This window comes from Nerophis lumbriciformis, linkage group LG01 (assembly GCF_033978685.3).
Source record: "Nerophis lumbriciformis linkage group LG01, RoL_Nlum_v2.1, whole genome shotgun sequence".
NCBI classification, from domain to species: Eukaryota; Metazoa; Chordata; class Actinopteri; order Syngnathiformes; family Syngnathidae; genus Nerophis; species Nerophis lumbriciformis.
Genome location: NC_084548.2, coordinates 24,824,763 through 24,852,399, shown reverse-complemented (window position 1 = coordinate 24,852,399; position 27,637 = coordinate 24,824,763). Strand labels below are relative to the sequence as shown.

The 27,637-nt window shown below is 40.6% G+C and overlaps 1 protein-coding gene across 1 annotated transcript in view; it reads left to right on the top strand.

Moving 5' to 3' along the window:
* LOC133617711 (dedicator of cytokinesis protein 9-like) overlaps window positions 1-27,637 on the top strand; it is a 168,167-nt gene that overhangs the window by 60,153 nt on the left and 80,377 nt on the right. The window contains exons 9-14 of the mRNA XM_061977877.1: window positions 7,008-7,063; window positions 23,783-23,857; window positions 23,933-24,073; window positions 24,161-24,508; window positions 24,595-24,677; window positions 27,502-27,624. Coding sequence (XP_061833861.1) covers window positions 7,008-7,063; window positions 23,783-23,857; window positions 23,933-24,073; window positions 24,161-24,508; window positions 24,595-24,677; window positions 27,502-27,624 — 826 coding nt within the window. The remainder of the gene's footprint in view (window positions 1-7,007; window positions 7,064-23,782; window positions 23,858-23,932; window positions 24,074-24,160; window positions 24,509-24,594; window positions 24,678-27,501; window positions 27,625-27,637) is intronic.

Sequence of the window (27,637 nt, the reverse complement as noted above, 5' to 3'; positions counted from 1 at the left end):
AAGCATGTTTAACACATATAGATTCCTTTCTTTCATGAAGACAAGAATATAAGTTGGTGTATTACCTGATTCTGATAACTTGCATTGATTGGAATCAGACAGTGGTGCTGATAACGTCCGCATTTTCGAATGGAGGAGAAAAAAAGTCCTCCTTTCTGTCCAATACCACATGAAAGTGGTTGGTTTTTGGTATCTTATTTGTCCAGCTTCCGTACTCCTTTGTATACACAAGAAATACATTGTCGGCAAACTCCGTAGCTTGCTAGTTTGTGCACGCCAGCTTTCTGAGACTCTTATTTTGTTAGCGCAACTGTGCAACTGTGCAGTCGGTCTTTGGAGTTTTGACGACAGGTACGGCGCCAGAGTCTGTTGAAATAAAGTGTTTCTCGCCTTCCAGTCGGTAATTTTAATGAGCTGGCAGCAACCAACGTCATCTCAGAAGACCCTCGGGTGCCGTGAATGTCAATCAAGTGACGAAAGTGACGTCATAGTGAAGATTTATGATCGCTCATTTTTAGGACTGATTTTTCAATGCCTGGCTGGTGATCGACTGACACACCCTCCGCGATCGACCCGTAGCTCGCGATCGACCCGTAGCTCGCGATCGACGTAATGAGCACCCCTGCTCTACAACCTGTCCAAGTACTGTGTGAGAGTCTGAATATTATGTAGGGTAATGTCTATCCATGCATCCATCTATCTTCTTCCGCTTATCTGAGGTCGGGTCGCGGGGGCAGCAGCCTAAGCAGGGAAGCCCAGACTTCCCTCTCCCCAGCCACTTCGTCCAGCTCTTCCCGAGGGATCCCGAAGTGTTCCCAGGCCAGCCGGGAGACATAGTCTTCCCAACGTGTCCTGGGTCTTCCCCATGGCCTCCTACCGGTCGTACGTGCCCTAAACACCTCCCTAGGGAGGCGTTTGGGTGGCATCCTGACCAGATGCCCGAACCACCTCATCTGGCTCCTCTTGATGTGGAGGAGCAGCGGCTTTACTTTGAGCTCCCCCCGGATGGCAGAGCTTCTCACCCTATCTCTAAGGGAGAGCCCCGCCACCCGGCGGAGGAAACTTATTTCGGCCGCTTGTACCCGTGATCTTGTCCTTTCAGTCATAACCCAAAGTTCATGACCAAAGGTGAGGATGGGAACGTAGATCGACCGGTAAATTGAGAGCTTTGCCTTCCGGCTCAGCTCTTTCTTCACCACAACGGATCGATACAGCGTCCGCATTACTGAAGACGCCGCACCGATCCGCCTGTCGATCTCACAATCCACTATTTCCTCACTCGAGAACAACACTCCGAGGTACTTGAACTCCTCCACTTGGGGCAGGGTCTCCTCCGCAACCCGGAGATGGCACTCCACCCTTTTCCGGGCGAGAGCCATGAACTCTGACTTGGAGGTACTGATTCTCATCCCAGTCGCTTCACACTCAGCTGCGAACCGATCCAGTGAGAGCTGAAGATCCTGGCCAGATGAAGCCATCAGGACCACATCATCTGTAAAAAGCATAGGGTAATGTGTGCAAAATAATGTTGAGTACTCCTCTTGAACTATGTGTCCTGGAGTGGTTTTAAGGATCTAATCATCATGCAGAGTGGATGTAGTGTGACAGGCATAGCTTGGGACGACAAAGTCGGGGTCCTGGGTAAACTCTGACCTGAACCAGAGGCGGGTGGGAGTGAGTGAGGTTAGAGAAGTAATGTGTGTACAGCAGGGGAGAGGAAAGTAGTTGCTGTAAAAGTTGCCAGTGCCTGAAACTGCCTTGTTTTCTACCAAACGAAAAATAAAATCTACATCCTGTAAGTCATAGTTTTGCCATCTCTTCCACAAATCAAGTCTGTGATTTGGCTGAGTTGGTTACTGACTCACTTAGCCAACAAAAGTAGTGAATTTGTCCCAACTACGGTACAGGTCTGAAGATGCTGCCCAGCAAGAAAAGGTAACAAGAGTGAGGGACAGGAAGTGGGCAAATGCAGTACAGCACAGCCTTTGGCGAAAAGTAGTGCCAAGGAGAAACTTTAGCCTTCTGCATACTTGCCAACCCTCCCGGATTTTCCGGTAGACTCCCGAAATTCAGCGCCTCTCCCGAAAACCTACCGGGACAAATTTTTTCCCGAAAATCTCCCGAAATTCAGGCGGAGCTGGAGGCCACGCCCCCTCCAGCTCCATGCTGACCTGAGTTCGCTTTCCCACGATATAAACAGTGTGCCTGCCCAAACACATTATAACTGTAGAATGATCGAGGGCGAGTTCTTGGTTTCTTATGTGGGTTTATTGTTAGGCAGTTTCATTAACGTCCTCCCAGCGCGGTAACAACACACAACAACAGCAGTCATGTTTTTGTCTACCGTAAAGCAGTAAAGCAGTTCGTCTGCCGTAAACAGCAATGTTGTGACACTCTTAAACAGGACAATACTGCCATCTGTAACATCAATAACATATACGGCTTTTAGAGAGTGCAGTGCACAACTGCGCACACAACAAGGAGACGAAGCAGATGAACGAGGAAGATGAAGAAATACGCTTTGTTGCACCTTTCCTGCCTGAGTCCGGCGATTAGTTGCAAATCTTGCTTTATTGATTGCTTGCACACAGCCAATCCAACACAAAACAAAGTAGTCCCCGCCCGCACTCGCTCCCTCTCGTCTCTCGCCCACACACTCACTGATGTCACTCACCTCACATGCTCACCTATTAAAGGGCCACACACACACATACGCTACTCTCATAACAGCTTGTAAGTTCCAAGCCGCAGCTGCGATTGGACCTGGATAGCCTCCGGGAAGAAGTAGTTGACTACCAAGTGCTTGGCACTGAAGATCTTCCTCAGGAAGCAAAGATTGACTGGTTTTGGGCCATGCTAGGGAGAGATGGAAGATTCCAGACGCTAATGCATTTGATGAAAGCACTTTTATGCATGCCACACATCAATGCATCATCAGAGAGGGTATTCAGCATGGTTAGAAAAATAGTGACAGAGAATAGAACAAGGATGGACAATTCAACCCTTATCTCAACAATGAGTAGATGAGTGTTATGTGTGTATATGTGTAAATAAATGAACACTGAAATTAAAGTATTTTTTTTAATTTATATATACATATACTGTATATATAATAAAATAAATAAATAAATATATATATATATATATATATAGCTAGAATTCACTGAAAGTCAAGTATTTCTTGGATTATATATATATATATATATATATATATATTTATGAAATACTTGACTTGGTGAATTCTAGCTGTAAATATACTCCTCCCCTCTTAACCACGCCCCTAACCACGCCCCGCCCCAACCAGGCCCCCGCCCCACCCCAGACCACGCCCACCCCACCTCCCACCCCCACCCCTCGAAATTGGAGGTCTCAAGGTTGGCAAGTATGGCCTTCTGTCATTAAAATATCATACCTGTGAACACTTGGCTTCCCGGTGAAATACTTAAACTGACAAAGACAAGTGAATAAGACAAAAGCAGTTTGCCACCATTGTTTACTAGAGATGGTTAACAGGGTTAAAAGCTGGAACCATTATTAGGATCCTCCTGGATTTCGCAATGTTACGATTGCGGCAATTCATGAATATTCAACCAATTCTCCGCAAATTATGTACTTCCATCTTGCACTTCCAGCTCATTTTGTCCGGTCATCATCCTTTTCACCAATAAAATGTGTACCTAGCAGCACTAGAATGTGCTAATCAGCTTTCTAATCAATTAAACGTGTCTCTTCAAAAGCCTCCATCACACACCCATGTCCTCACTTGCAGAGTTTCCATTGACAAAAGTGTCAATGTTTGATGATAATCTTTCATAGTAAACTTGGAACATATACATAAGCTTACGATTGACAAAGACTTATTGGTCTTGCAACATCGGCGTAATACATCCTGCAGCCTTCAAAATAAAAGCATACCAGTTAAATAATACGGTTGCACCACACTCAAATTTGCAAATATTCCAGCAGATGGAACATGTAACGACTCGTAGACTTATTATGTGTGGTCCTGTAAAGGACAAAGAAATGATAAGACAGACAACGGGCAACTGTTCTTTTCTCGTTTCCGTTCTTACTACTTACTCACATTAATGAAAAATGCTCCTTGGTGGTAAAATAGAGATACAACTTCCAACAACAAAGTTAGTTAAATAAACTAACCAGGCTCTTAAATATATCTACCGTACATTTCTAGATGTGACCACACATTACAGTGTGTTATAGATTACAAAGAACATTTGAAATATTGATAGGAAATTCACAAAAACGAATCCAAATGTTAAATCTAACTCTAAATGTTGACTCTACTTTTTAAATCTAAATTAGACATTTTTTGTGGTCTAGACTAATAACAAGAGCATAGTGAGTGTAAAATTACAAACCCCGTTTCCATATGAGTTGGGAAATTGTGTTAGATGTAAATATAAATGGGATACAATGATTTGCAAATCCTTTTCAACCCATATTCAATTGAATGCACTACAAAGACAAGATATTTGATGTTCAAAACTCATAAACTTAATTTTTTTTTTGCAAATAATAATTAACTTAGAATTTCATGGCTGCAACACTTGCCAAAGTAGTTGGGAAAGGGCATGTTCACCACTGTGTTACATCACCTTTTCTTTTAACAAAACTCAAACGATTGGGAACTGAGGAAACTAATTGTTGAAGCTTTGAAAGTGGAATTCTTTCACATTCTTGTTTTATGTAGAGCTTCAGTCGTTCAACAATCCGGGGTCTCCGCTGTCGTATTTTACGCTTCATAATGCGCCACACATTTTCGATGGGAGACAGGTCTGGACTACAGGCGGGCCAGGAAAGTACCCGCACTCTTTTTTTATGAAGCCACGCTGTTGTAACACGTGCTGAAAGTGGCTTGGCATTGTCTTGCTGAAATAAGCAGGGGCGTCCATGAAAAAGACGGCGTTTAGATGGCAGCATATGTTGTTCCAAAACCTGTATGTACCTTTCAGCATTAATGGTGCCTTCACAGATGTGTACCGGTAAGTTACCCATGCCTTGGGCACTAATGCACCCCCATACCATCACAGATGCTGGCTTTTCAACTTTGCGTCGATAACAGTCTGGATGGTTCACTTCCCCTTTGGTACGGATGACACGATGTCGAATATTTCCAAAAACAATTTGAAATGTGGACTCGTCAGACCACAGAACACATTTCCACTTTGCATGAGTCCATCTTAGATGATCTCGGGCCCAGAGAAGCCGGCGGTGTTTCTGGATGTTGTTGATAAATGGCTTTCGCTTTGCATAGTAGAGCTTTAACTTGCACTTACAGATGTAGCGACAAACTGTATTTAGTGACAGTGGTTTTCTGAAGTGTTCCTGAGCCCATGTGGTGATATCCTTTAGAGATTGATGTCGGTTTCTGATACAGTGCCGTCTGAGGGATCGAAGGTCACGGTCATATAATGTTGGTTTCCGGCCATGCCGCTTACGTGGAGTGATTTCTCCAGATTCTCTGAACCTTTTGATGATATTATGGACCGTAGATGTTGAAATCCCTAAATTTCTTGCAATTGCACTTTGAGAAACGTTGTTCTTAAACTGTTTGACTATTTGCTCACGCAGTTGTGGACAAAGGGATGTACCTCGCCCCATCCTTTCTTGTGAAAGACTGAGCATTTTTTGGGAAGCTGTTTTTATACCCAATCATGGCACCCACCTGTTCCCAATTTGCCTGCACACCTGTGGGATGTTCCAAATAAGTGTTTGATGAGCAACTTTATCAGTATTTATTGCCACCTTTCCCAACTTCTTTGTCACGTGTTGCTGGCATCAAATTCTAAAGTTAATGATTATGTGCAAAAAAAAAATGTTTATCAGTTTGAACATCAAATATGTTGTGTTTGTAGCATATTCAACTGAATATGGGTTGAAAATGATTTGCATATCATTGTATTCCGTTTATATTTACATCTAACACAATTTCCCAACTCATATGGAAACGGGGTTTGTATGATTCTATGTCAAGGGCTGCTGATGTTTGCCCCCTCTTTTATTTGTTACTTTTCCATATTCCGTCTTCTTTCCATCTATGCTTCCACACAACAAGCGAGTCAGAGGTGTGGGCGGGTCTCTGCGTGCTGAGAAGCGTGGGAATGGTTGGTAGTTTTGTGTTTGGATATGACAATTCGTTTATTTTATGCTATCAAAATTAAATCAAATGTAGGCTATAGAACATAATGTATGCTGACCTTGAATGGCACATTGTCACAGCAGCGAGACCTGACCACACACGGCACGGTCGAAAGCTGTTTGTTCTCCATGCAATCGCCCCTCCCCAGTGCTCGCACCTGAATCCAATTAAAAGAGGCTACCATGGCAACCGCACCATAGCAACGGTCCCATCCCTGTCAACGCTTCCTGGTTCTCAAGAGGAAGTGGGCGGAGCAATCTGCCGAATAGGAAATTCAGCATGAACTGAGGCCAGCAATCAATTAGAGAAAACAAAATAAAAACAATATAAACATCCATCCATCCATTTTCTACCGCTTATTCCCTTCGGGAGCGCTGGAGCCTATCTCAGCAACAATCGGGCAAATAAGGAAATTTGGCTCCAACAGCACCGTTAACATTTAGATTCACCATTTAATTTCTATCTCAAATGTGAAGAAAATTACAGGTGACAAAGTGAGCTAAATTATTTAACATATATTATCTAGAAAAGTGTGATTGAATTTTTACTTGTGATAAGCACACTTCTGCGCTGTCAGCTTGCAGCTTGTTTTTTTAATTGCCATATTCTGAAAATAGAATTAATTCAATAATAATGAGATATATTATTAGATATTACACTAATTTGCTTTGTGACCTACAAAGTATTCCCCATTTGCCATCAATTTACAACAATAAATGAAATACATATCAATTCATCATACCTGTATGTTTTCCTGGAAAGACAGAAACTACTACAGTATATCATCCTGTGGTATTTATGCATTACTTGTTGAAGCCAGTGGAGCTCAAATTAATTTCTCCCACAGAAGAGGATCATGGAGACACAGACCTATCCTCTGGAAGTTTTCAAGACAGCTTTCAGGTAGTAATTTTTTCATCTACTAACTTGAGTTTTATGTAGTTTGAGAAGTAGACAAAACTCTTTCATGCAACCAAACACCCACATTTTCATGTTGGTGCTCACCAAGCAAACATCTGGAACTGTGTGTATATGTATGTGTGAGTCCATAAGCATCCATTCATCCATCCATTTTTGACCGCTTGTCCCTTACGGGGTCGCAGGGGGTGCTGGAGCCTATCCCAGCTGCACACGGGTGGAAGGCGGGGTACACCCTGGACAAGTGGCCACCTCATCGCAGGGCCAACACAGATAGACAGACAACATTCACACTCACATTCACACACTAGGGCCAATTTAGTGTTGCCAATCAACCTATCCCCAGGTACATGTCTTTGGAGGTGGGAGGCAGGGGCGCCGAAAAGGGGGGGTAAAGGAGACGGATTCTAGGGGCCCATGATGGAGGGGGGCCCAGAGAGGCCCCTAATGATGATGAAATTATAATACAGAAAAAATAATGACACTAAATTATTAACTAACATATAATCACACATGTTTTATTTTCCATGTCCTGGTAACAATACCTTTATTTGTTTTGGAAGCATCAACCCCTGCAGGGCCCTCCCTTCGCCCCCTCTATTTACGTAAAATGGTTCAGTCCGACTGGATCAGCTACAGGTAGAGCACCAGCGATTTGTCACAGACAGCGCCACAGCGGGCAAAGCGGAGGAGACAGCAGTATGCCTCAAAAATCAGGCAGCCAAAAAAGAAAGGAAAAGAAAATAAGAGAGGAGAAGGAGTTGAAGGGTCGACAATATGTCACCCAATATTTCCAAAAAAAGGTGGGTTTGTTAGTTGTGGTGGAAAGTTATGCATATTAACTTTGTCCCTGTCTGTGGTAATAAGCTAGCTCACTTTTTTGACTTGGACACTAGGTTCCAGGGCATTGCACATATTGTCAACAAGTTTTCTGCTGTTCTGAAAGTTGGGCAGATTAGTGAGGGCAAAATCTCTTCTGTGTGCCAACCACTGATCACAAAGTATTCTAGTGCAGTGTTTTTCAACCACTGTGCCGCGGATGTGCCGTGAGATACAGTCTGGTGTGCCGTGGGGGATGATTTAATTTCACCTATTTGGGTTAAAAATATTTTTTGCAAATCTGTAATTATAGTCTGCAAATTATGTGTTGTTGTTGAGTGTCGGTGCTGTCTAGAGCTCGGCAGAGTAACCGTGTAATACTCTTCCATATCAGTAGGTGGCAGCCGGAAGCTAATTGCTTTGTAGATGTGGGAAACAGTGGGAGGCAGCGTGCAGGTAAGAAGGTGTCTAATGCTTAAACCAAATATAAACAAAAGGTGAGTGCCCCTAAGAAAAGGCATTGAAGCTTAGGAAAGGCTATGCAGAACGAAACTAAAACTGAACTGGCTACAAAGTAAACAAAAACAGAATGCTGGACGACAGCAAAGACTTACTGTGGAGCACAGACGGCGTCCACAAAGTACACCCGAACATGACAATCAACAATGTCCCCACAAAGAAGGATCAAAACAACTGAAATATTCTTGATTGCTAAAAAAAAGTAGATGCGGGACATATCACTCAGAGGAAGACATGAAACTGCTACAGGAAAATACCAAAAAAGAGAAAAAGCCACCAAAATAAGAGCGCAAGACAAGAACTACTATACACAGGAAAACAGCAAACAACTCAAAATAAGTCAGGGTGTGATGTGACAGGTGGTGACAGTACACCTACTTTGAGACAAGAGCTATAGTGATGCATGCTTGGTTATGCTTTAAAGTCATATCCAACAATTGCGACAACGACTTTTTACTGTCAACTGAGTTCCGTTTTTTTAATGATTTCTGCTGGTGATGTGCCTCCGCATTTTTTGAACGCAAAAAATGTGCCTTGGCTTAAAAAAGGTTGAAAAACACTGTTCTAGTGATCTTACTCCTGATTTTGAAAATCAAGTAAGACACCTAGGGCAGCACGGTGGTAGAGGGGTTAGTGCATCTGCCTCACAATACGAATGTCCTGAGTAGTCTTGGGTTCAATCCCGGGCTCGGGATCTTTCTGTGTGGAGTTTGCATGTTCTCCCCGTGACTGCGTGGGTTCCCTCCGGGTACTCCGGCTTCCTCCCACCTCCAAAGACATGCACCTGGGGATAAGTTGATTGGCAACACTAAAATGGCCCCTAGTGTGTGAATGTGAGTGTGAATGTTGTCTGTATATCTGTGTTGGCCCTGCGATGAGGTGGTGACTTGTCCAAGGTGTACCCCGCCTTCCGCCCGATTGTAGCTGAGATAGGCTCCAGCGCCCCCCGCGACCCCAAAGGGAATAAGCGGTAGAAAATGGATGGATGGAAGTAAGACACCTAAACAGTGTATATGCAGCCAACTTCGCCCCTAACCTGTCCCCTCTTGAACTCCTGAATGCAATTTGTAAGCTGCAGCTGCAAAGCATCTTTGGAGAAGTGCGCACCGCCTTGCGCATATTTTGCACCCTGCCAGTTACTGTTGCTGGTGGTGAGAGAGCATTCAGTAAATTAAAAATGATAAAAAACTATTTGAGGTCCACAATGTCTCAGGAAAGACTTTGCAGTCTTGCCATGCTGTCAATTGAGAGTCAGTTGGCTAGAAAGCTGGACTTCAAAGACGTGATAAGTGATTTTGCACGTGAGAAGGCTCGGCGTTGGGCTTTTGGTGAGAAAAGTTGAGCAAGGACCAGTGATTGAAAGGTTGCAAAAGGAAGCTTGACTCAGTCTGCAACGTTATATTATATATATATTTACCATTCTTTCATATATTAAGTTCTACTTAAATTATGAGAAATCATATATGGCCATTTTGTATTCTGATGGCGTTTTTGTTTTTGCTGAGATTTTTTTCTTTCCACTGATTAGAATTGCTATTTTTTCATGGAAGAGTTTATTTCCAATTTAAGAATCAGTGGTGAAGCAAATAAATGACTCAAAATGAATTCCATTGTATTCAGAGTGCTCAGTTCTTCCCCTACTGTACATGTCAACTGTGATGCTGTTCTTCTTTCAAAAATATGGTAATGATAGTCAAAAATACCATTAGAATGCATAATTGTATGTAAAATAGCATCAACAAATGTTGCCGCTGTGTTGGGGGCCCTGTAAAAATTATTTTCATGGGGCCCAAAATCCCTAGCGGCGCCCCTGGTGGGAGGAAGTACCCGGAGGGAACCCACGCAGTCAGAGAGAACATGCAAACTCCACACAGAAAGATCCTGAGTCCAGAAAATGGTCACAGGGATGCAGTAGGAAAAACAATACTCAGAGCAGTGGTTCTTAACCTTGTTTGATGTACCGAACCCCACCATTTTCATATGTGCATTCACCGAACCCTTCTTTAGTGAAAAATAAAATGTTTTTATTTTTCAAATTCAAGACAAAGTTATATGTTTTTGGTAACACTTTAGTATGGGGAACATATTCTAAGTAACAAAGACTTAATTTAGAGTTTTTTGGACACTAGGGGAACATATTCTAAGTAGGGATGTCCAATAATGGCTTTTTGCCAATATCCGATATTCCGATATTGTCCAACTCTTTAATTACCGATACCGATATCAACCGATACCGATATATACAGTCGTGGAATTAACACATTATTATGCCTAATTTGGACAACCAAGTATGGTGAAGATAAAGTCCTTTTTAAAAAAAATTATAAAATAAAATAAGATAAATAAATTCAAAACATTTTCTTTAATAAAAAAGAAAGTAAAACAATATAAAAACAGTTACATAGAAACTAGTAATTAATGAAAATGAGTAAAATTAACTGTTAAATTTTAGTACTATTAGTGGACCAGCAGCACGCACAATCTTGTGTGCTTACGGACTGTATCCCTTGCAGACTGTATTGATATATAATGTAGGAACCAGAATATTAATAATAGAAAGAAACAACCCTTTTTTGTGAATGAGTGTGAATAAGTGTAAATGGGGGAGGAAGGTTTTTTGGGTTGGTGCACTAATTGTAAGTGTATCTTGTGTTTTTTATGTTGATTTAATAAAAATAAAAAAAACAAAAAAACCGATACCGATAATAAAAAACCCGATACCGATAATTTCCGATATTACATTTTAAAGCATTTATCGGCTGATAATATCGGCAGGCCGATATCGGACATCTCTAATTCTACGTAATAAAGATTTAATTTAGAGTTATTTGGTTAGGGTTAGGGTTAGAGGGTTAGGGCCAGGATAAGAGGGTTAGGGTTATAATAAGGCCATGCCGAATAAGGCATTCATAAGAACTTAATAATGACTAGTTAAGAGCCAACATGTTACTAATTTGCATGTTAATAAGCAACTAATTAATAGTGAATATGTTCCCCATACTAAAGTGTTACCATGTTTTATTACTGGTGCACAAAATGAACCGTGCATGAAGATCACCTTGTTCAAACAACAAAACCAACACAGTGCATAAACTCACAACAAATTACACACCTGCAAATCAGTGTGACTTCTGCTGTTGCCGTATCCGTAACACGCCGATACGGAGAAGTTTTTATTTACACGGTGTGTCTTGACCTCCGCCGAACCCCTGAGCCCGACTCACCGAACCCCTAGGGTTCGATCGAACCCAGGTTAAGAACCACTGACTTAGAGGCATGGTCAGACTCAGGCTTTGGCCTCAACATTTACTGTCAAGGTTTGTCTTAAAGCTTGTAAGTTTTTTTTTTTGTTGTCATCCATCCATCCATCCATCTTTTTCCGCTTATCCAAGGTCGGGTCGCGGGGGCAGCAGCCTAAGCAGGGAAGCCCAGACTTTCCTCTCCCCAGCCTCTTTGTCCAGCTCTTCCCGGGGGATTGTCATATTTAAAAAAAATTGTTGGATGAAAGCAGGGCATCATGGTGGAAATAACTTAAATTCAGTTTGTCTGAATGGAGTGTTGTAGGTTCTGATACAACTGGGATCATGTCAGTGTTAGTGTTTAGGGTTAGGCTGACTTCTTGGTTAGGGCATGGGCCATATACAGTATGGCCCACTAGGCCATTTGTGCAAACAAATGATTTGTACATGTGATTACAGAAATCAAAGGGCCTGTGTGAGAGCAGCTCCAAGATGAGGTTTACATACAAAACAGAGTGGGTGTTTGTTGTCGAAAGAGTGCGAGCCAATATGACGAAGGGATCTTTGCATGAAAAAGTTCTGCAGAGAAGTGATATTTTGTCAGACAGATTGTTTGTTGACATGTTTCGCCATGTTGTCTGCTGCATTTTTCAAATGTTTTGTTTGTTTGCAATTATGTTGAGGAGGTTTTTTCTTTCCATGTTTACACAAACCCTTTGTCCATCGTTCAGGCTCGGCCACCTGGTCCAAAAAGTTTTCCCATCTCTGGTTAAAGACCATCACAAGCAACTTTTTCCAGTGAAATTCATACATGGATAAATACACGTAGATTAGATGCGAGCAGTATTCTGCCGTTATTCAGCAGAGTACTGGAACAGTGCTGTAAAGTTGAACTATTATGTCTGCACCTCAATTAGTGATGGACTTTATTCTGTTAAAAAATTAAATCTGTATCCTTGCACTTTCCTAATACATATTTTTTTCCTGAGGCTTTTTTTTAAATTAGATATCAGCATAATCTAAAAATGTGTTACATTAATCCATTATTAATTAGTTATATTAATTATATATTACACACATTTTGTAGTAGGCTTATTCCACGCTATATGGACACATCTTTACCCATCTTTGATGCCAAAAATGTATCAAAGTGGCACCCCATCGGGTTTTTTTCTCAATGCTATTTCTTTACTTTTTATTTAGGAAAAACTGTATTTATTGGAGAATTAGCTGCCTGCTATTTGTAGTTTTTTTATGTTTATTTTTAAAAATCATTTAAGCTCAAAAGATAAGGCCTTTTTTAATGTTGTTATTGTGTTGTACCAAAAATAAACGGTGACCTTAATACTGATATATTGACAATATAATGACAATATACGACAAACCTCATTATCATGTTTATGCGGCGGAGCCTCACTTATATTTGTAAGGATGGTTGTGCTGGTAAAGGAAAAGTGACAAGAGTGCCTTGAAGAGGGTGATAGTAATATCCAATCTCGAACAAAACAAACAAAAAAACCCCACATGGAATAGCTTACACATAATCAACAAACAAAGATGATACAACATAATCTTAAAGAAATAGATGTCAGGTATGGGGACAAATAGCATTCCCACAAGTGTTGGCAAATTATAGTTTGAAGCTTTTTGAAACTGTTTTAAAGGACAAAAAAAGCACATTTTATATACTTTTTACATGTTTAAAAATATATATATATATTGTTTAAGGCTGGGAAATGTATCTTTTAAACTTGATTGGGTTTCATTGACTCAATGGACTTCCATCAATACCGGCAAATGCAAGTTAATGAGACATCCACTATTTCAGTTAAAAACTGTCACTATATTTTAATAAATCAAACTAATAAGATGATTTGTTTTTGTCTAAATGAGGAAACAAATGCTCAGGCTCTCTTACCAATGTTTATGAATATTAGCACAAGTCTATTGTTTATAATAGCTGCGTTGCATATGACGTCACATCTGTTTTTCTTCTTTGCGGCTTAATTCACACGACGGTCAAGCAGTTTGAGCGTAGCATTAAAACAAGTGAGAGAGAGAGTGTAGAGTTTGATCAGAAAATGCCGTATTGCTGTTCTATTCTTGGGTGTTCCAGTCTTTCAAATAGAGCGATAGGAAAGAGCTTTCATATCATGTCCCAAAAGAAGTGGCTCATTAAGGTAATAAAGTCAGGAAAAAACGAAAGTGCGTCGAAGGAAATGGCTCCTAAAAATATTTGTCACATTGTGTTGGTGACGAACCCCAAGATGCGGAGAAGGCAGGCTTGGTACAGGAAAACACGATTTAATGTCCAAAATAAATGTAAAACACAAACCATGAAATAGCCAAACTGAAAACAGGAACCAGCTAACAGAAAAACTGGGAACAGCTAACGGCTAACTGGATATAGCTAAGGAAAACAAGAAGTTAGGAGACAGCAAACTACAAATAGCTATCAGGAACAGCTTACCGCTACGACGACAAGTAGTAGCCAGGAAAGGTAATAGACATTGACATCGACAAGTATTAATGACACAGGTAGTGATGACAATGACATCGACAAGTATCAGCTTGAACGACAATACTCCAGCCCTGACTGGAGTGCAAAGCAGGTTCAAATAGCAGGTTCAAAAAGCAGATTCAAATAGCAGCTGGATGATTGACACCAGGTGTGGCTAGGTGCCAATCAGCCACAGCTGAGGGGACACAGCACTCAGAGAGACAAACAGGAAACTGAACCAAAATAAGAGTGCTGACAGGAAATAAAACAAACACAGAGGAAAAACAGTTTGGACAAGCCTGACAATATCACTTTCATCATCTTGTGGAATACAATCGGACCGCTTGTGTCTGCAGCGATCACTTTGTAAAATGTTGGTTTTAACATTTGATTTGAGAAACTTTCTGTGATGTAATCAACTTTATTCTGTACTGTATTATTAGTGTTTAAGAGCAGAACTAAACGTAAGGAAAGGACAAGAGATTGCATTAGTTTGTTAGTGTACTTTTGTGGTTGCCATGCCTGAATATAACTACGAAGACCTTGTGCAAATAAACTAACGTCATGTTAAGTCCTAGTAATAAATATTGTAATTGTTGGTCCAATCCACTCTAATTTCATTGTCCGTTTTCTTAACAGAAACTAAAAGCCAAGTGCTTTATTCGACACGGTTGTCCATATTATAGCGTCTTGGATGATATTGGATATAATAGCATCAAGAAAATATCCTTAATAGTATTAATAAACTAGATAAACAGCATATACTTAATCTTGATATCGATAGCAAATATTGCTGAACAACAGAGACATCCATAGCTAATTAATGAGACAAAATATAAACTTCACACCATAAAATCAACTGCAGATATAAACTGTAGATGAGACTAAAATTTGTAGCAGGAAATCAACTTCAAACAAACTTATAATTTTTCTCATTAGCGTCACAATCACAGCAGCACAGCACTGGTTATGTCAATCAAATGTAAGGCCAACTTTGTCTTTCACCGATTAATGCTTAATTTGTGGATCACTCAGATGTACACACATTATGTGCCTCCAATCTTTTCTTCTCTAAATACTGTAAGTGTAAAATGAAGTGAAGTTGTGGCGAGCAGTAACATCTTGGTGATGGAATGGTTGAAATCATTAAAAAAAGTTTTTTCTTAAGAGTGTATAAATTCACTCCATCCTATTTTAAGTATTATTTCATGATCGCATTTATATTTGCCTCTAAACCTTTCAAAATACGACCAAATATGCACTCATTTAGGTAATTTAACAACAGCCTAAAGGGACCCTACAATATCGCTTGAAACCCAGAAGTGCCCGGATGTGCCATTAGGTCACATGATTGCAACCCACCTATTGGGTCAGAACAACAAAACAATTTGTATTCATCCAGTTGTTTTATTTGATGAACGTCTAATTTTTCAACCACTACACAACATGTGAACCAGTCATATGTCAACACCCTTTGCTACTTGAGCAAGCACCCTGGCTAATGCCTGATAAAAGAACAAAAGGCTACTTACCAGCTAACACTGATAACCAAATTGTCTGTTCTGTGGATTAAGTTGGCCCTAAGTCTTATTTGTGTGTGGGGGCAAAGAAAATAATACATTTTTATGACCTCCGTTTTCATTTTTTCAATAAAACCAGTTATGAGCATGTTCGATATAAAAGTAGTTTCAATTGAATTTGACCGAAGAATATTCAACAAAATAGTTAAGCCTAACACAAACATTGAAGGCAAGAAGGTTTCATGTGCAAAGGTGACAAATACAATGGTACAGATTGTAGGGTCCCATTAAGCTGCTGTTAAATGAGATTTGGGTGTATTTTGAAAAGGTTTAGATACAACAGATACAGCGCTCACTGCAGTAAGAACAAGACAATACATCTAAAATGTGACAACAAGTGTCTTTATCAGACAACAGACAATAAAGCGTTGGCAATATTGTTTCGAATCACTACATAATAACATAAGACACCTACAGTATAAGCCTATAGCATTGGTTCTTAACCTGGGTTCGATCGAACCCTAGGGATTCGGTGAGTCGGCCTCAGGGGTTCGGTGGAGCCTCCGCCGCGAAGGTCAAAACACACCTGACTCATCGTGTAAATAAAAACTTCTCCCTATCGTCATATTATAGATACGGCAACAGCAGAAGTCACACTGGTTTTCAGGTGTGTAATTTGTTGTGAGTTCATGCACTGTGTTGGTTTTGTTCTTTGCATGGTTCCTTTTGAGCACCAGTAAAAAAAACATATAACTTTGTCTTGAATTTGAAAAAAAGAAAACATTTTATTTTTCACTAAAGAAGGGTTCGGTGAATGCGCATATGAAACCGGTGAGGTTCGGTACCTCCAACAAGGTTAAGAACCACTGACCTATAGGCTACAAAGTGCAGCCACATTGCCGCAACGAGTGCAAACAGCTCAATTTACAAATGATCGCTCTGGAGGGACGGTACAAAAAAGTTCATATTCGCCCTGTGATTGAGCGGCCAAAAGACGGAGCTGGACATTTGATTGCCGTTTGGAAAGATGGACTCGGTTACATGAATGGCCACAGAAATATGGACTCAGCCTGGTTATAGATTTAGCTAAGCTGGACTCGCAGAGACAATTGGCTTTTACGAAACTGTCCCGTTTTGTGGGCGGTCTTATTTACGTGGGTCTATTCCTACCATACGTAGATATTCCGCTGACGGCACCAGTGGGACGCTACAAATGGGGAACATCCCAAACAGCTCCTTTGAAGGAAGTATGAAAGAAGGCAATCATTTTGTTTTATAAATATCTCCGCAATGCCTCCATTGTTTGATTTCAAATTTTCGGGACTTTTGCAGATCCCAAATACACAACAGCAGCTACCAATAGGTACGAAAAGTAGATTTTGCATAATAGGTCGCTAAAATGCTAGGGGGACTCAACTGTGGCTAAACAGATTTCTGGCGGGGATAAAGCCCCCTAGGCCTGGTGTAGCGTTATTCCTGTGCAGGGTGCCATTAACAGGCATGTGATTTGTCCGTCTATAGCAGTGGTTCTTAACCTTGTTGGAGGTACCGAACCCCACCGGTTTCATATGCGCATTCACCGAACCCTTCTTTAGTGAAAAATAAAATGTTTTCTTTTTTTCAAATTCAAGACAAAGTTATCTGTTTTTTTACTGGTGCTCAAAATGAACCATGCATGAACATCACCTTGTTCAAAGAACAAAACCAACACAGTGCATAAACTCACAACAAATTACACACCTGAAAACCAGTGTGACTTCTGCTGTTGCCGTATCCATAATACGACGATAGGGAGAAGTTTTTATTTACACGATGAGTCGGGTGTGTTTTGATCTCCGCGGTGGAGGCTCCACTGAACCCCTGAGGCCGACTCACCGAACCCCTAGGGTTTGATCGAACCCAGGTTAAGAACCACTGGTCTATAGTCTGAAATCAGTCTTTTTTTATCTCTGTAAAAATATAAAAAAAAAAAAAATTCAATATTCAAGCGGGCGATTTATATCTTTAAAAAAAATTGGGGAAGATGGCAGAGGGATTCTCTTCTTTAGATTGTAGACGACGTCCAGGAAACCCACAATGTGTCTACTTGCCACATTTGGACAAATGTATGCGTCTGGATTAGGGCTGCAACAACTAATCGATTAAATCGATTAAAATTGATTATAAAAACAGTTGGCGATTAATTTAGTCATCGATTCGTTGGATCCATGCTATGCGCATGCGCAGAGGCTATGTTTTTTTTTTGTTTGTTTTAACCTTTATTTATAAACTGCAACATTTACAAACAGCTGAGAAACAATAACCAAAATAATAGGGGTGTAACGGTACGTGTATTTGTATCGAACTGTTTTGGTACGGGGGTTGCGTTTCGGTGCGGAAGTGTACCGAACGAGTTTCCACACGGACATATTAAGTAGCGTACTGCACGTTGTGTAAACAATACTCAAAATGCCGGACATTTGAGGCATTTATGAAACTGATCGCTGCTAGTCCTCTGTTGCTAGCATGCTAGCAGCTAACGGGCTAGGATAGACTGACCATATGTCCTCTTTTCACCGGACATGTCCGCTTTTGCGGGGCTGTCAGGGCGGAGTTTCATAAATGCCTCAAATGTCCGGCATTTTGAGTTAGGGTTGCGTGTATTTTCAATGTACGCTCAGGGTTAAGAAGGTTAAAAACACAACAAATTGTGCGTGCAGCAGCATTGGTGAGGGAGGGGCAGAGACAGAGAGAGTTGTGATAAATGCGCATGCGTCGCCAGGCTCTGCTTTTTATCGATACATTTATCAGATTTAATTTTTTATTATCTATAGCAGGGGTGTCAAAAGTGTGCATTTTTGTAACATGTTCCTTGTTTTATTTGGCAAGTTGAAAGAACATGGCGCCAGTATGCTGGCTTTTTTTCAATAAAATACTGGAAAGGATAGAAATGTAGTTTGTCTCTTTTATCCGATTATTAATCGATTCATCGAAGTAATAATCGAAAGATTAATCGATTATCAAATTAATCGTTAGTTGCAGCCCTAGTCTGGATAAAACAATGCCCAAAACATTCATTTTAGTTGTTTACCATGTAAGTCCAAATCAAAACTGCTCTTGACATGGAAGACGTGGAATACACATTTAGGAACACACATGATTGTGGCAGACATGTGATGACTTTTGCTACAGTAAGCCTGTCTAAACGCTAAATTTCATTTTCATTGGTGTTGTAGAAGAAGACAATAGTTGACATTTCTACTCAGTGGCCTAGTGGTTAGAGTGTCCGCCCTGAGATCGGTAGGTTGTGAGTTCAAACCCCGGCCGAGTCATACCAAAGACTATAAAAATGGGACCCATTACCTCCCTGCTTGGCACTCAGCATCAACGGTTGGAATTGGGGGTTAAATCACCAAAATGATTCCCGGGCGTGGCACCGCTGCTGCCCACTGCTCCCCTCACCTCCCAGGGGGTGATCAATGGGATGGGTCAAATGCAGAGGACAAATTTCACCACACCTAGTATGTGTGTGACAATCATTGGTACTTTAACTTTAACTTCATTATTTTGACTGTTTATATTTTGACATTGAATAGTTTAATCATTTTGAAACATAAACAACATGACTGCAAGATATTATTTCATGCTATAAATCACACATGGCTATTCCGATAAAAGAAGTTAGCTAATAGAATAAACATTGTGTGTGCTCTTTATGATTTTTGCATTTGGAACAGTAAGAAGTGGAGAGGGAGTCGAAGAAACGTAAATTGGCTATAAAAGCCAAGGCAGAATCCACTAAAGAAGAAACAAAAAGGAAAATGCAAGCTTTTTGCCAGAAGAGCCCATCCATCCATCCATTTTCTACCGCTTGTCCCTTTTGGGGTCGCGGGGGGTGCTCGAGCCTATCTCAGCTTCATTCGGGCTGAAGGCGGGGTACACCCTGGACAAGTCGCCACCTCATCGTAGGGCTAACACAGATAGACAACAGTCACACTCACATTCACACACTAGGGCCAATTTAGTGTTGCCAATCAACCTATCCCCAGATGCATGTCTTTGGAGGTGGGAGGAAGCCGGAGTCATGTCAGAGCCATTAAAGCAAAAATGCCAAAGTAATGTGTGAATGACTCCAAGGTAATGTGTAAATAATGTAAATAACTAGATGAACCATCTGTGGCTGTGAAGTGAACATTAGCAAGATTGTAAATAATGTATAGAGTAGCTAACCCATGTGGTTCCTGTGGATATGAATACAAGTTGTAATTACTGTAGTGCAGGGGTGTCAAACTCAAATACAGAGTGGGCCAAAATTTAAAACTGAACAAAGCCGCGGGCCAAAGTTGAACAAATTAACCTTTTAATAGGGACCCAAACAAGTTTTGCATTGAATATTGAACAAGCAAGGCTTATATAACTTTATAGTGACATGCAAAATCGAGTTTCAAATAATAATAATTTAAAATATCAATGGCATATCAAATACATTTTAAATAAAAATGTAATGCCTCTTTTCTATTTGCAGCCTTCTGAGGTAAATATCAAAATAAACTTTTTCCACAGGCTAATAATAAATTTGAAAATAAAATAACAATAATGAATGAATCAAACATTCAAGCCTTGAAGTAGCAAGAGAAAGTGCATGAATAAAACAAATTATTGATCAGTTTGCTACACTGATTTGCTTTAACACTGAATATGGAACAAGCAACGATTAAATAACTTAATAGTGCAAAATCAACTTTCAGAAAACAAACGAAAAAACATCAATGGTATATTAAATAAAATTTAAATAAAAAATTGAATGCTTATTTTCTATTTGCAGCCTTCTGAGGTAAATATCAACATTAACTTGGTGAGCGGGGGCGGGGTTTGGTGGTAGCGGGGGTGTATATTGTAGCATCCCGGAAGAGTTAGTGCTGCAAGGGGTTCTGGGTATTTGTTCTGTTGTGTTTATGTTGTGTTACGGTGCAGATGTTCTCCCCAAATGTGTTTGTCATTCTTGTTTGGTGTGGGTTCACAGTGTGGCGCATATTTGTAACAGTGTTAAAGTTGTTAATACGCCCACCCTCAGTGTGACCTGTATGGCCGTTGACCAAGTATGAATGGCATTCACTTATGTGTGTGTAAAAGCTGCATGTAATATGTGGCTGTTTGTATTGAGGAAAAGCGGACGTGACGACAGGTTGTAGAGGACGTTGAAGGCAGTGCCTTTAAGGCACGCCCCCAATAATGTTGACCAGGAGAAATTTGTGAGAATGGTTGCCCCGGGAGATTTTCGGGAGGGGCACTGAAATTCGGGGGTCTCCCGGGAAAATCGGGAGGGTTGGCAAGTATGAGTATTAGCGGTGAATGCGGTGTTACAGCAACACTGGCGCTGTATAATACTGGTGGGCCAGCTCTAATGTTAATTTGATATTGCCTCAAGGGCCAAATGAAATTACACGGCGGGCAAATTTGGCCCGCGGGCCAGAGTTTGACACCCATGCTGTAGTGACTAAATAACCCAATGACTGAAACAGACAGTGATTCATTTGGATGATTGGGGTATGCATCAATGTAAACTGTTGATAATTTTTCAATTCTTTAAACACTAAAACATCTTTAAATGGTGCTTGTGTTTTGTTTTGGCTAATTTTTGCATGTTCAATTGCTAAAAAAACAGGAGCTTCAGGGGAGGTGGGTGGAGGTGGGAGGGTGGTTCCACCCTTGTCTCCCCCATCTGGCTGGGGACCTGCGGCCCCCAGACCCTTGGCTTATTTTCAGTCTTTTTCATTAAGTTCAAATCACATGCTTGCATTAAGTCTTCCGTGCAGGCCGCTGAGTATAAAAATTTAATATTAATTCAGTACAATATCTTATTAACATTATAACACCCATGAAAATGTTTATGCTACCTTTTTACTATTTATTTAATATTACATACATTAATTATTGTTTGCTTGACCTGGTTTCTTCACCATGTATGCAACCTCTTGTGATTTTTCTTCTTTTTTATTTGGTGAGCAAGCAGCCATTATTTTTTAAAGGTGCATACCGCCACCTACTGTATTGGCGTACGTAACAAACTATATGACCTACTTTGTATCAGCTAAGAGAAATAGAGAGACAAGGGAAACACATCCCTAAGTTATGTTACATAATAATTTTAAATATTAATTTATCTATTATTATAAGTGTAAGTATTATCCCATTATTTAATTAAAAAACATATTAGGACTTAAACATATGATTGAGCAACACTTGTATAAGTTAAACCTTTCTCCTGAAACCAAATATAATACCTAATCAGCTTTACATGTTGCAATTATAATTTATATTAAAAATAAAGCTCTTGGTCTTTTTACACACCCCGTTTCCATATGAGTTGGGAAATTGTGTTAGATGTAAATATAAACGGAATACAATGATTTGCAAATCATTTTCAACCCATATTCAGTTGAATATGCTACAAAGACAACATATTTGATGTTCAAACTGATAAAAATTTTTTTGCAAATAATCATTAACTTTAGAATTTGATGCCAGCAACACGTGACAAAGAAGTTGGGAAAGGTGGCAATAAATACTGATAAAGTTGAGGAATGCTCATCAAACACTTATTTGGAACATCCCACAGGTGAACAGGCAAATTGGGAACAGGTGGGTGCCATGATTGGGTATAAAAGTAGATTCCATGAAATGCTCAGTCACATTCCCAAACAAGGATGAACCTTTCTAAACCAGCTATTGCAAGGAATTTAGGGATTTCACCATCTACGGTCTGTAATATCATCAAAGGGTTCAGAGAATCTGGAGAAATCACTGCACGTAAGCAGCTAAGCCCGTGACCTTCGATCCCTCAGGCTGTACTGCATCAACAAGCGACATCAGTGTGTAAAGGATATCACCACATGGGCTCAGGAACACTTCAGAAACCCACTGTCAGTAACTACAGTTGGTCACTGCATCTGTAAGTGCTAGTTAAAACTCTCCTGTGCAAGTCGAAAACCGTTTATCAACAACACCCAGAAACGCCGTCGGCTTTGCTGGGCCTGAGCTCATCTAAGATGGACTGATACAAAGTGAAAAAGTGTTCTGTGGTCTGACGAGTCCACATTTCAAATTGTTTTTGGAAACTGTGGACGTCGTGTCCTCCGGACCAAAGAGGAAAAGAACCATCCGGATTGTTATAGGCGCAAAGTTCAAAAGCCAGCATCTGTGATGGTATGGGGGTGTATTAGTGCCCAAAACATGGGTAACTTACACATCTGTGAAGGCGCCATTAATGCTGAAAGGTACATACAGGATTTGGAGCAACATATGTTGCTGTCCAAGCAACGTTACCATGGACACCCCTGCTTATTTCAGCAAGACAATGCCAAGCCACGTGTTACACCAACGTGACTTCATAGTAAAAGAGTGCGGGTACTAGACTGGCCTGCCTGTAGTCCAGACCTGTCCCCCATTGAAAATGTGTGGCACATTATGAAGCCTAAAATACCACAACGCAGACCTCCGGACTGTTGAACATCTTAAGCTGTACATCAAGCAAGAATGGGAAAGAATTCCACCTGAGAAGCTTAAAAAATGTGTCCCCTCAGTTCCCAAACGTTTACGGAGTGTTGTTAAAAGGAAAGGCCATGTAACACAGTGGTGAACATGCTCTTTCCCAACTACTTTGGCACGTGTTGCAGCCATGAAATTCTAAGTTAATTATTATTTGCAAAAAAAAAAAAAAAGTTTATGAGTTTGAACACCAAATATGTTGTCTTTGTAGTGCATTCAATTGAATATGGGTTGAAAAAGATTTGCAAATCATTGTATTCCGTTTATATTTACATCTAACACAAATTCCCAACTCATATGGAAACGGGGTTTCTTTAACAACCATGCATATTCATGAAATTTGAGGCCAACCGCCACTATTTTAAAGCAGTGGATTTCAAAGCCTAATTTTTATATTGTTTTTATTCTCTAGTAAACCATAATCAGTTTGCTATTTATTGTCAGAGTGCATTAGACATTGAATATCCAATGTTTACAAATGAAAAAGAAACATGGCCTATAGGTCTTATATGGAATCAATGATTATCACTATTTCATGCTAGACTGGGTTACCGTGTTTTGACAATGTCTTTCTTTCTAGACGGCCAGAGATTTGGAGTTTACAATAAAGAGTGAAGCCCGGCTGAAGCTGTTCACATTGGACCCTGACACACAGGTGATGCTTAACGACCTGGTCCCTTAATGATTTATGGATATCAATTACTTTCTGACACAGTGTCTGTATCCACAGAAAGCGGATTCCACTAGCACCGAACCGGACGTGCATCAGTTTGAGGAGAAATTCGGGAAGAGAATCTTGGTCAGCTGTCATGACTTGTCGTTCAATCTGCAGTGCTGCATTGTAGAAAATCAGGAGGAACTAAAAACTAACGTATGTTCCATTCCAAAAGCCGTAAAACAATATTATAGAAAATAAGAAAGTATTTTATTTGGCCCTGTTTTCTTTCTTTCATGAAAGGTGGAACCTTTCTATGTGGTGCTATCCCTCTTTGATGTTCAGAACAGCAGGAAAATCTCTGCTGATTTCCATGTAGATCTCAACCACCCTTTGGTCCGACAAATTTCATCCTGCTCAACTGGTGACCACACCATGCACAGTGATGCTTGTAAGGGCGAGGGTCCCTTGGGTCGGCAATGGCTAGCCTGTGGGTTTCCGGAGATGGCTCTCCAATACCCTAAACAGGGAGTGTTTTCAGTCACGTGCCCGCATCCAGAGATCTTCTTGGTGGCAAGGATTGAGAAGGTCCTCCAAGGAGGGATCACTCACTGTACTGAGCCCTACATGAAGAGCTCAGATTCAACCAAGGTGCCCACATCACAGTAACACCATGCTCTTGACACCTTCTATATGTACTTATTACCTTCGAAAAACATATGTATTTTTCTGTTAAGATGGCTCAAAAAGTGAAGAAGAATGCAAAGTTGGCCTGCAGAAGACTCGGCCAGTACAGGATGCCATTTGCCTGGTCTGCAAGGTGTATTTATCTCTTTTCTATAACTTAATTCTGGGCACTTCAAGTTATTTTGAAAAAAATCAATAGAGCGCTTGTCTTGCAAGCATACAGTAGCTCATAATTAATGTGTCAATTCTGGGAGACCAACATTTAGACAAACTCTGACGAAGTATGCAGCTTGTTTGGGAAGGATGACCTACGATGTAAATAGTAAACCAGGGCTATTCAACTAGTGCAGGGGTCGGCAACCCGCGGCTCTAGAGCCGCATGCGGCTCTTAGCGCCGCCCTAGTGGCTCTCTGGAGCTTTTTCAGAAATGTATGAAAAATGGAAAAAGATGAGGGGAAAACAATCTATTTTTTGTTTTAATATGGTTTCTGTAGGAGGACAAACATGACACAAACCTCCCTAATTGTTATAAAGCACACTGTTTAATTTAAACATGCTTCACTGATTCGAGTATTTGGCGAGCGCCGTTTTGTCCTACTAATTTTGGCGGTCCTTGAACTCACCTCGATTGATGTATAACTTTCTCGGACGTGTTTTATGCCACTTCTTTTTCTGTCTCATTTTGTCCACCAAACTTTTAAGGTTGTGCATGAAAGGTGAGTTTTGTTGATGTTATTGACTTGTTGGAGTGCTAATCAGACATATTTGGTCACTGCATGACTGCAAGCTAATCGATGCTAACATGCTACTTAGGCTAGCTATATGTACATATTGCATCATAATGCCTAATTTGTAGCTATATTTGAGGTCATTTAGTTTCCTTTAAGTCCTCTTAATTCAATTTATATCTCATGACACACTATCTGTATGTAATATGGCCTTTAATTTTTTGCGTCTCCAGACAGATTTTTTTTGTATTTTTGGTCCAATATGGCTCTTTCAACATTTTGGGTTACCGACCCCTGAACTAGAGGCTTGCATTCAATTCAAAACTTGGGGGACCAACATTTTTGCAGCAATTTTTAAAAAAACACTAAAGTGCTTCTGTTGTATTGAGAAACTTAGACTAATGTAAACACATTGGAAGAGTCATGCATTGACATTTTAAGTTCCCAAAAGCCAGCATCCACTACATCAGATACTTGTATTCTGCATTATAGGACTATTAAAAACCCCCAAAACAAAACAACATCAGCGTCATGGGTTGATTTTGATGTGAGTGGCTGAATCACATACAATTCTTTTTTTTACAAGGCCCCGCCTTCTGAAATACATCTCCTATTGAGAACTCCCAGATCCTTGTGTGGAGCTCAGCGAACTACAAGGATCTGGCAAGAGTCAGGTTACCGGTCCTTAGCTTTCTGGAAAATGTGGCCCCTAGATAGAACTAATTAGTTGAATAGTCCTGTACTAGGGACATAACATAAGCGTATAATTACTCACAGTTCAGTTAGTACCTTAGTTATAAGATCATGGTTCAGTAACAACGAAATGCAAAACATACAGCTAACGTCTTATCTGCCTTATCTTTGTCCGTTTACTTATTTCATCTGGAAGGCCAACAGTTCTCGACAAACGAGGGTCTCATGGCTCTGGCTTCCCCTTGGCACAATTGTTAGTCATGACTCCTGCTATCACTCGGGACTTGCAATGTATTTGTTTACCGAGTAGATGACTAACTCATTAAATGTGTACTGTGTAGGAAGTCGACTAAAAGTTCCACACTAAAAATTCTGACTACATGCACTCTTACAACCTTGCTAATTGTATATACTCTCAGGCCACTTCTGCAGTTCAAAAATAGACTCTCTGACTTAGAACCAAATAGAACATGCAAACAGAGTGAAGTGAATTATATTTATATAGCGCTTTTCTCTAGTGACTCAAAGTGCTTTACATAGTGAAACCCGTTATCCATCCATCCATTTTCTATCACTTATTCCCTTTGGGGTCGCGGGGGCGCTGGAGCCTATCTCAGCTACAATCGGGCGGAAGGCGGTGTACACCCTGGACAAGTCGCCACCTCATCGCAGGGCCAACACAGATAGACAACATTCAGACTCATATTCACACACTAGGGCCAATTTAGTGTTGCCAATCAACCTATCCCCAGGTGCATGTCTTTGGAAGTGGGAGGAAGCCGGAGTAACCGTAGGAAACCCACGCAGTCACAAAGAGAACATGCAAACTCCACACAGAAAGATCCCGAGCCTGGGATTGAACCCAAGACTACTCAGGACCTTCGTATTGTGAGGCAGACGCACTAACCCCTTATCTAAGTTACATTTTTAAACCAGTCTGGGTGGCACTGGGAGCAGGTGTGTGAAGTGTCTTGCCCAAGGACACAACAGCTGTGACTAGAATGACAGAAGCGGGGATCGAACCTAGAGGTTGCTGGCACGGCCGCTCTACCAACCGAGCTAAGCTGCTTTCGAGGCAAGGCGCATAAAGAGTAATCAGCTAATATCTGGTCTTGTCCAATCCTGGCCCATTTTCGTTCAGGCTGTCAAGTGTTGCTCAAAATTCAGACATGATTACTGAACATGGGTGTCAGACTGCCACACAAGAGGGTAATCACTTAGCGAAACTCTTTCATAGGTTCTTCAAGGCCTGTTTTGATGCTGGATTGCTAATAAAGTTTTTTTTGGCTCAACAAGCTCGGACATGAGCGGACTAGGAGGAAAAGATAAGCCAAAACACAACATGTACATTGTACAATCCTTCCATATCCAGTGTAAAAACTATGATTCAAATAAATCATTAAAAGCACAAAGCATTCCTGCCCATGATGAGGGCACATAATATCAACATGTGACCATGACTGTATATTTTTTCTTAAAACGAGTGATATCAAACTCAAATGAGATATTCAATGTAAATGTATTTTGTGTTCACAGGCCTGTTTTTAGTGATGCATCTGGAACATTGGACACAAGTGCTCATTTCTCAGCTCTTTACAGACAAGATAGCAGCAAACTATCAGATGAGGACATGTTCAAACTGCTAGCCGACTTCAGAAAGTAAAACGTTGTT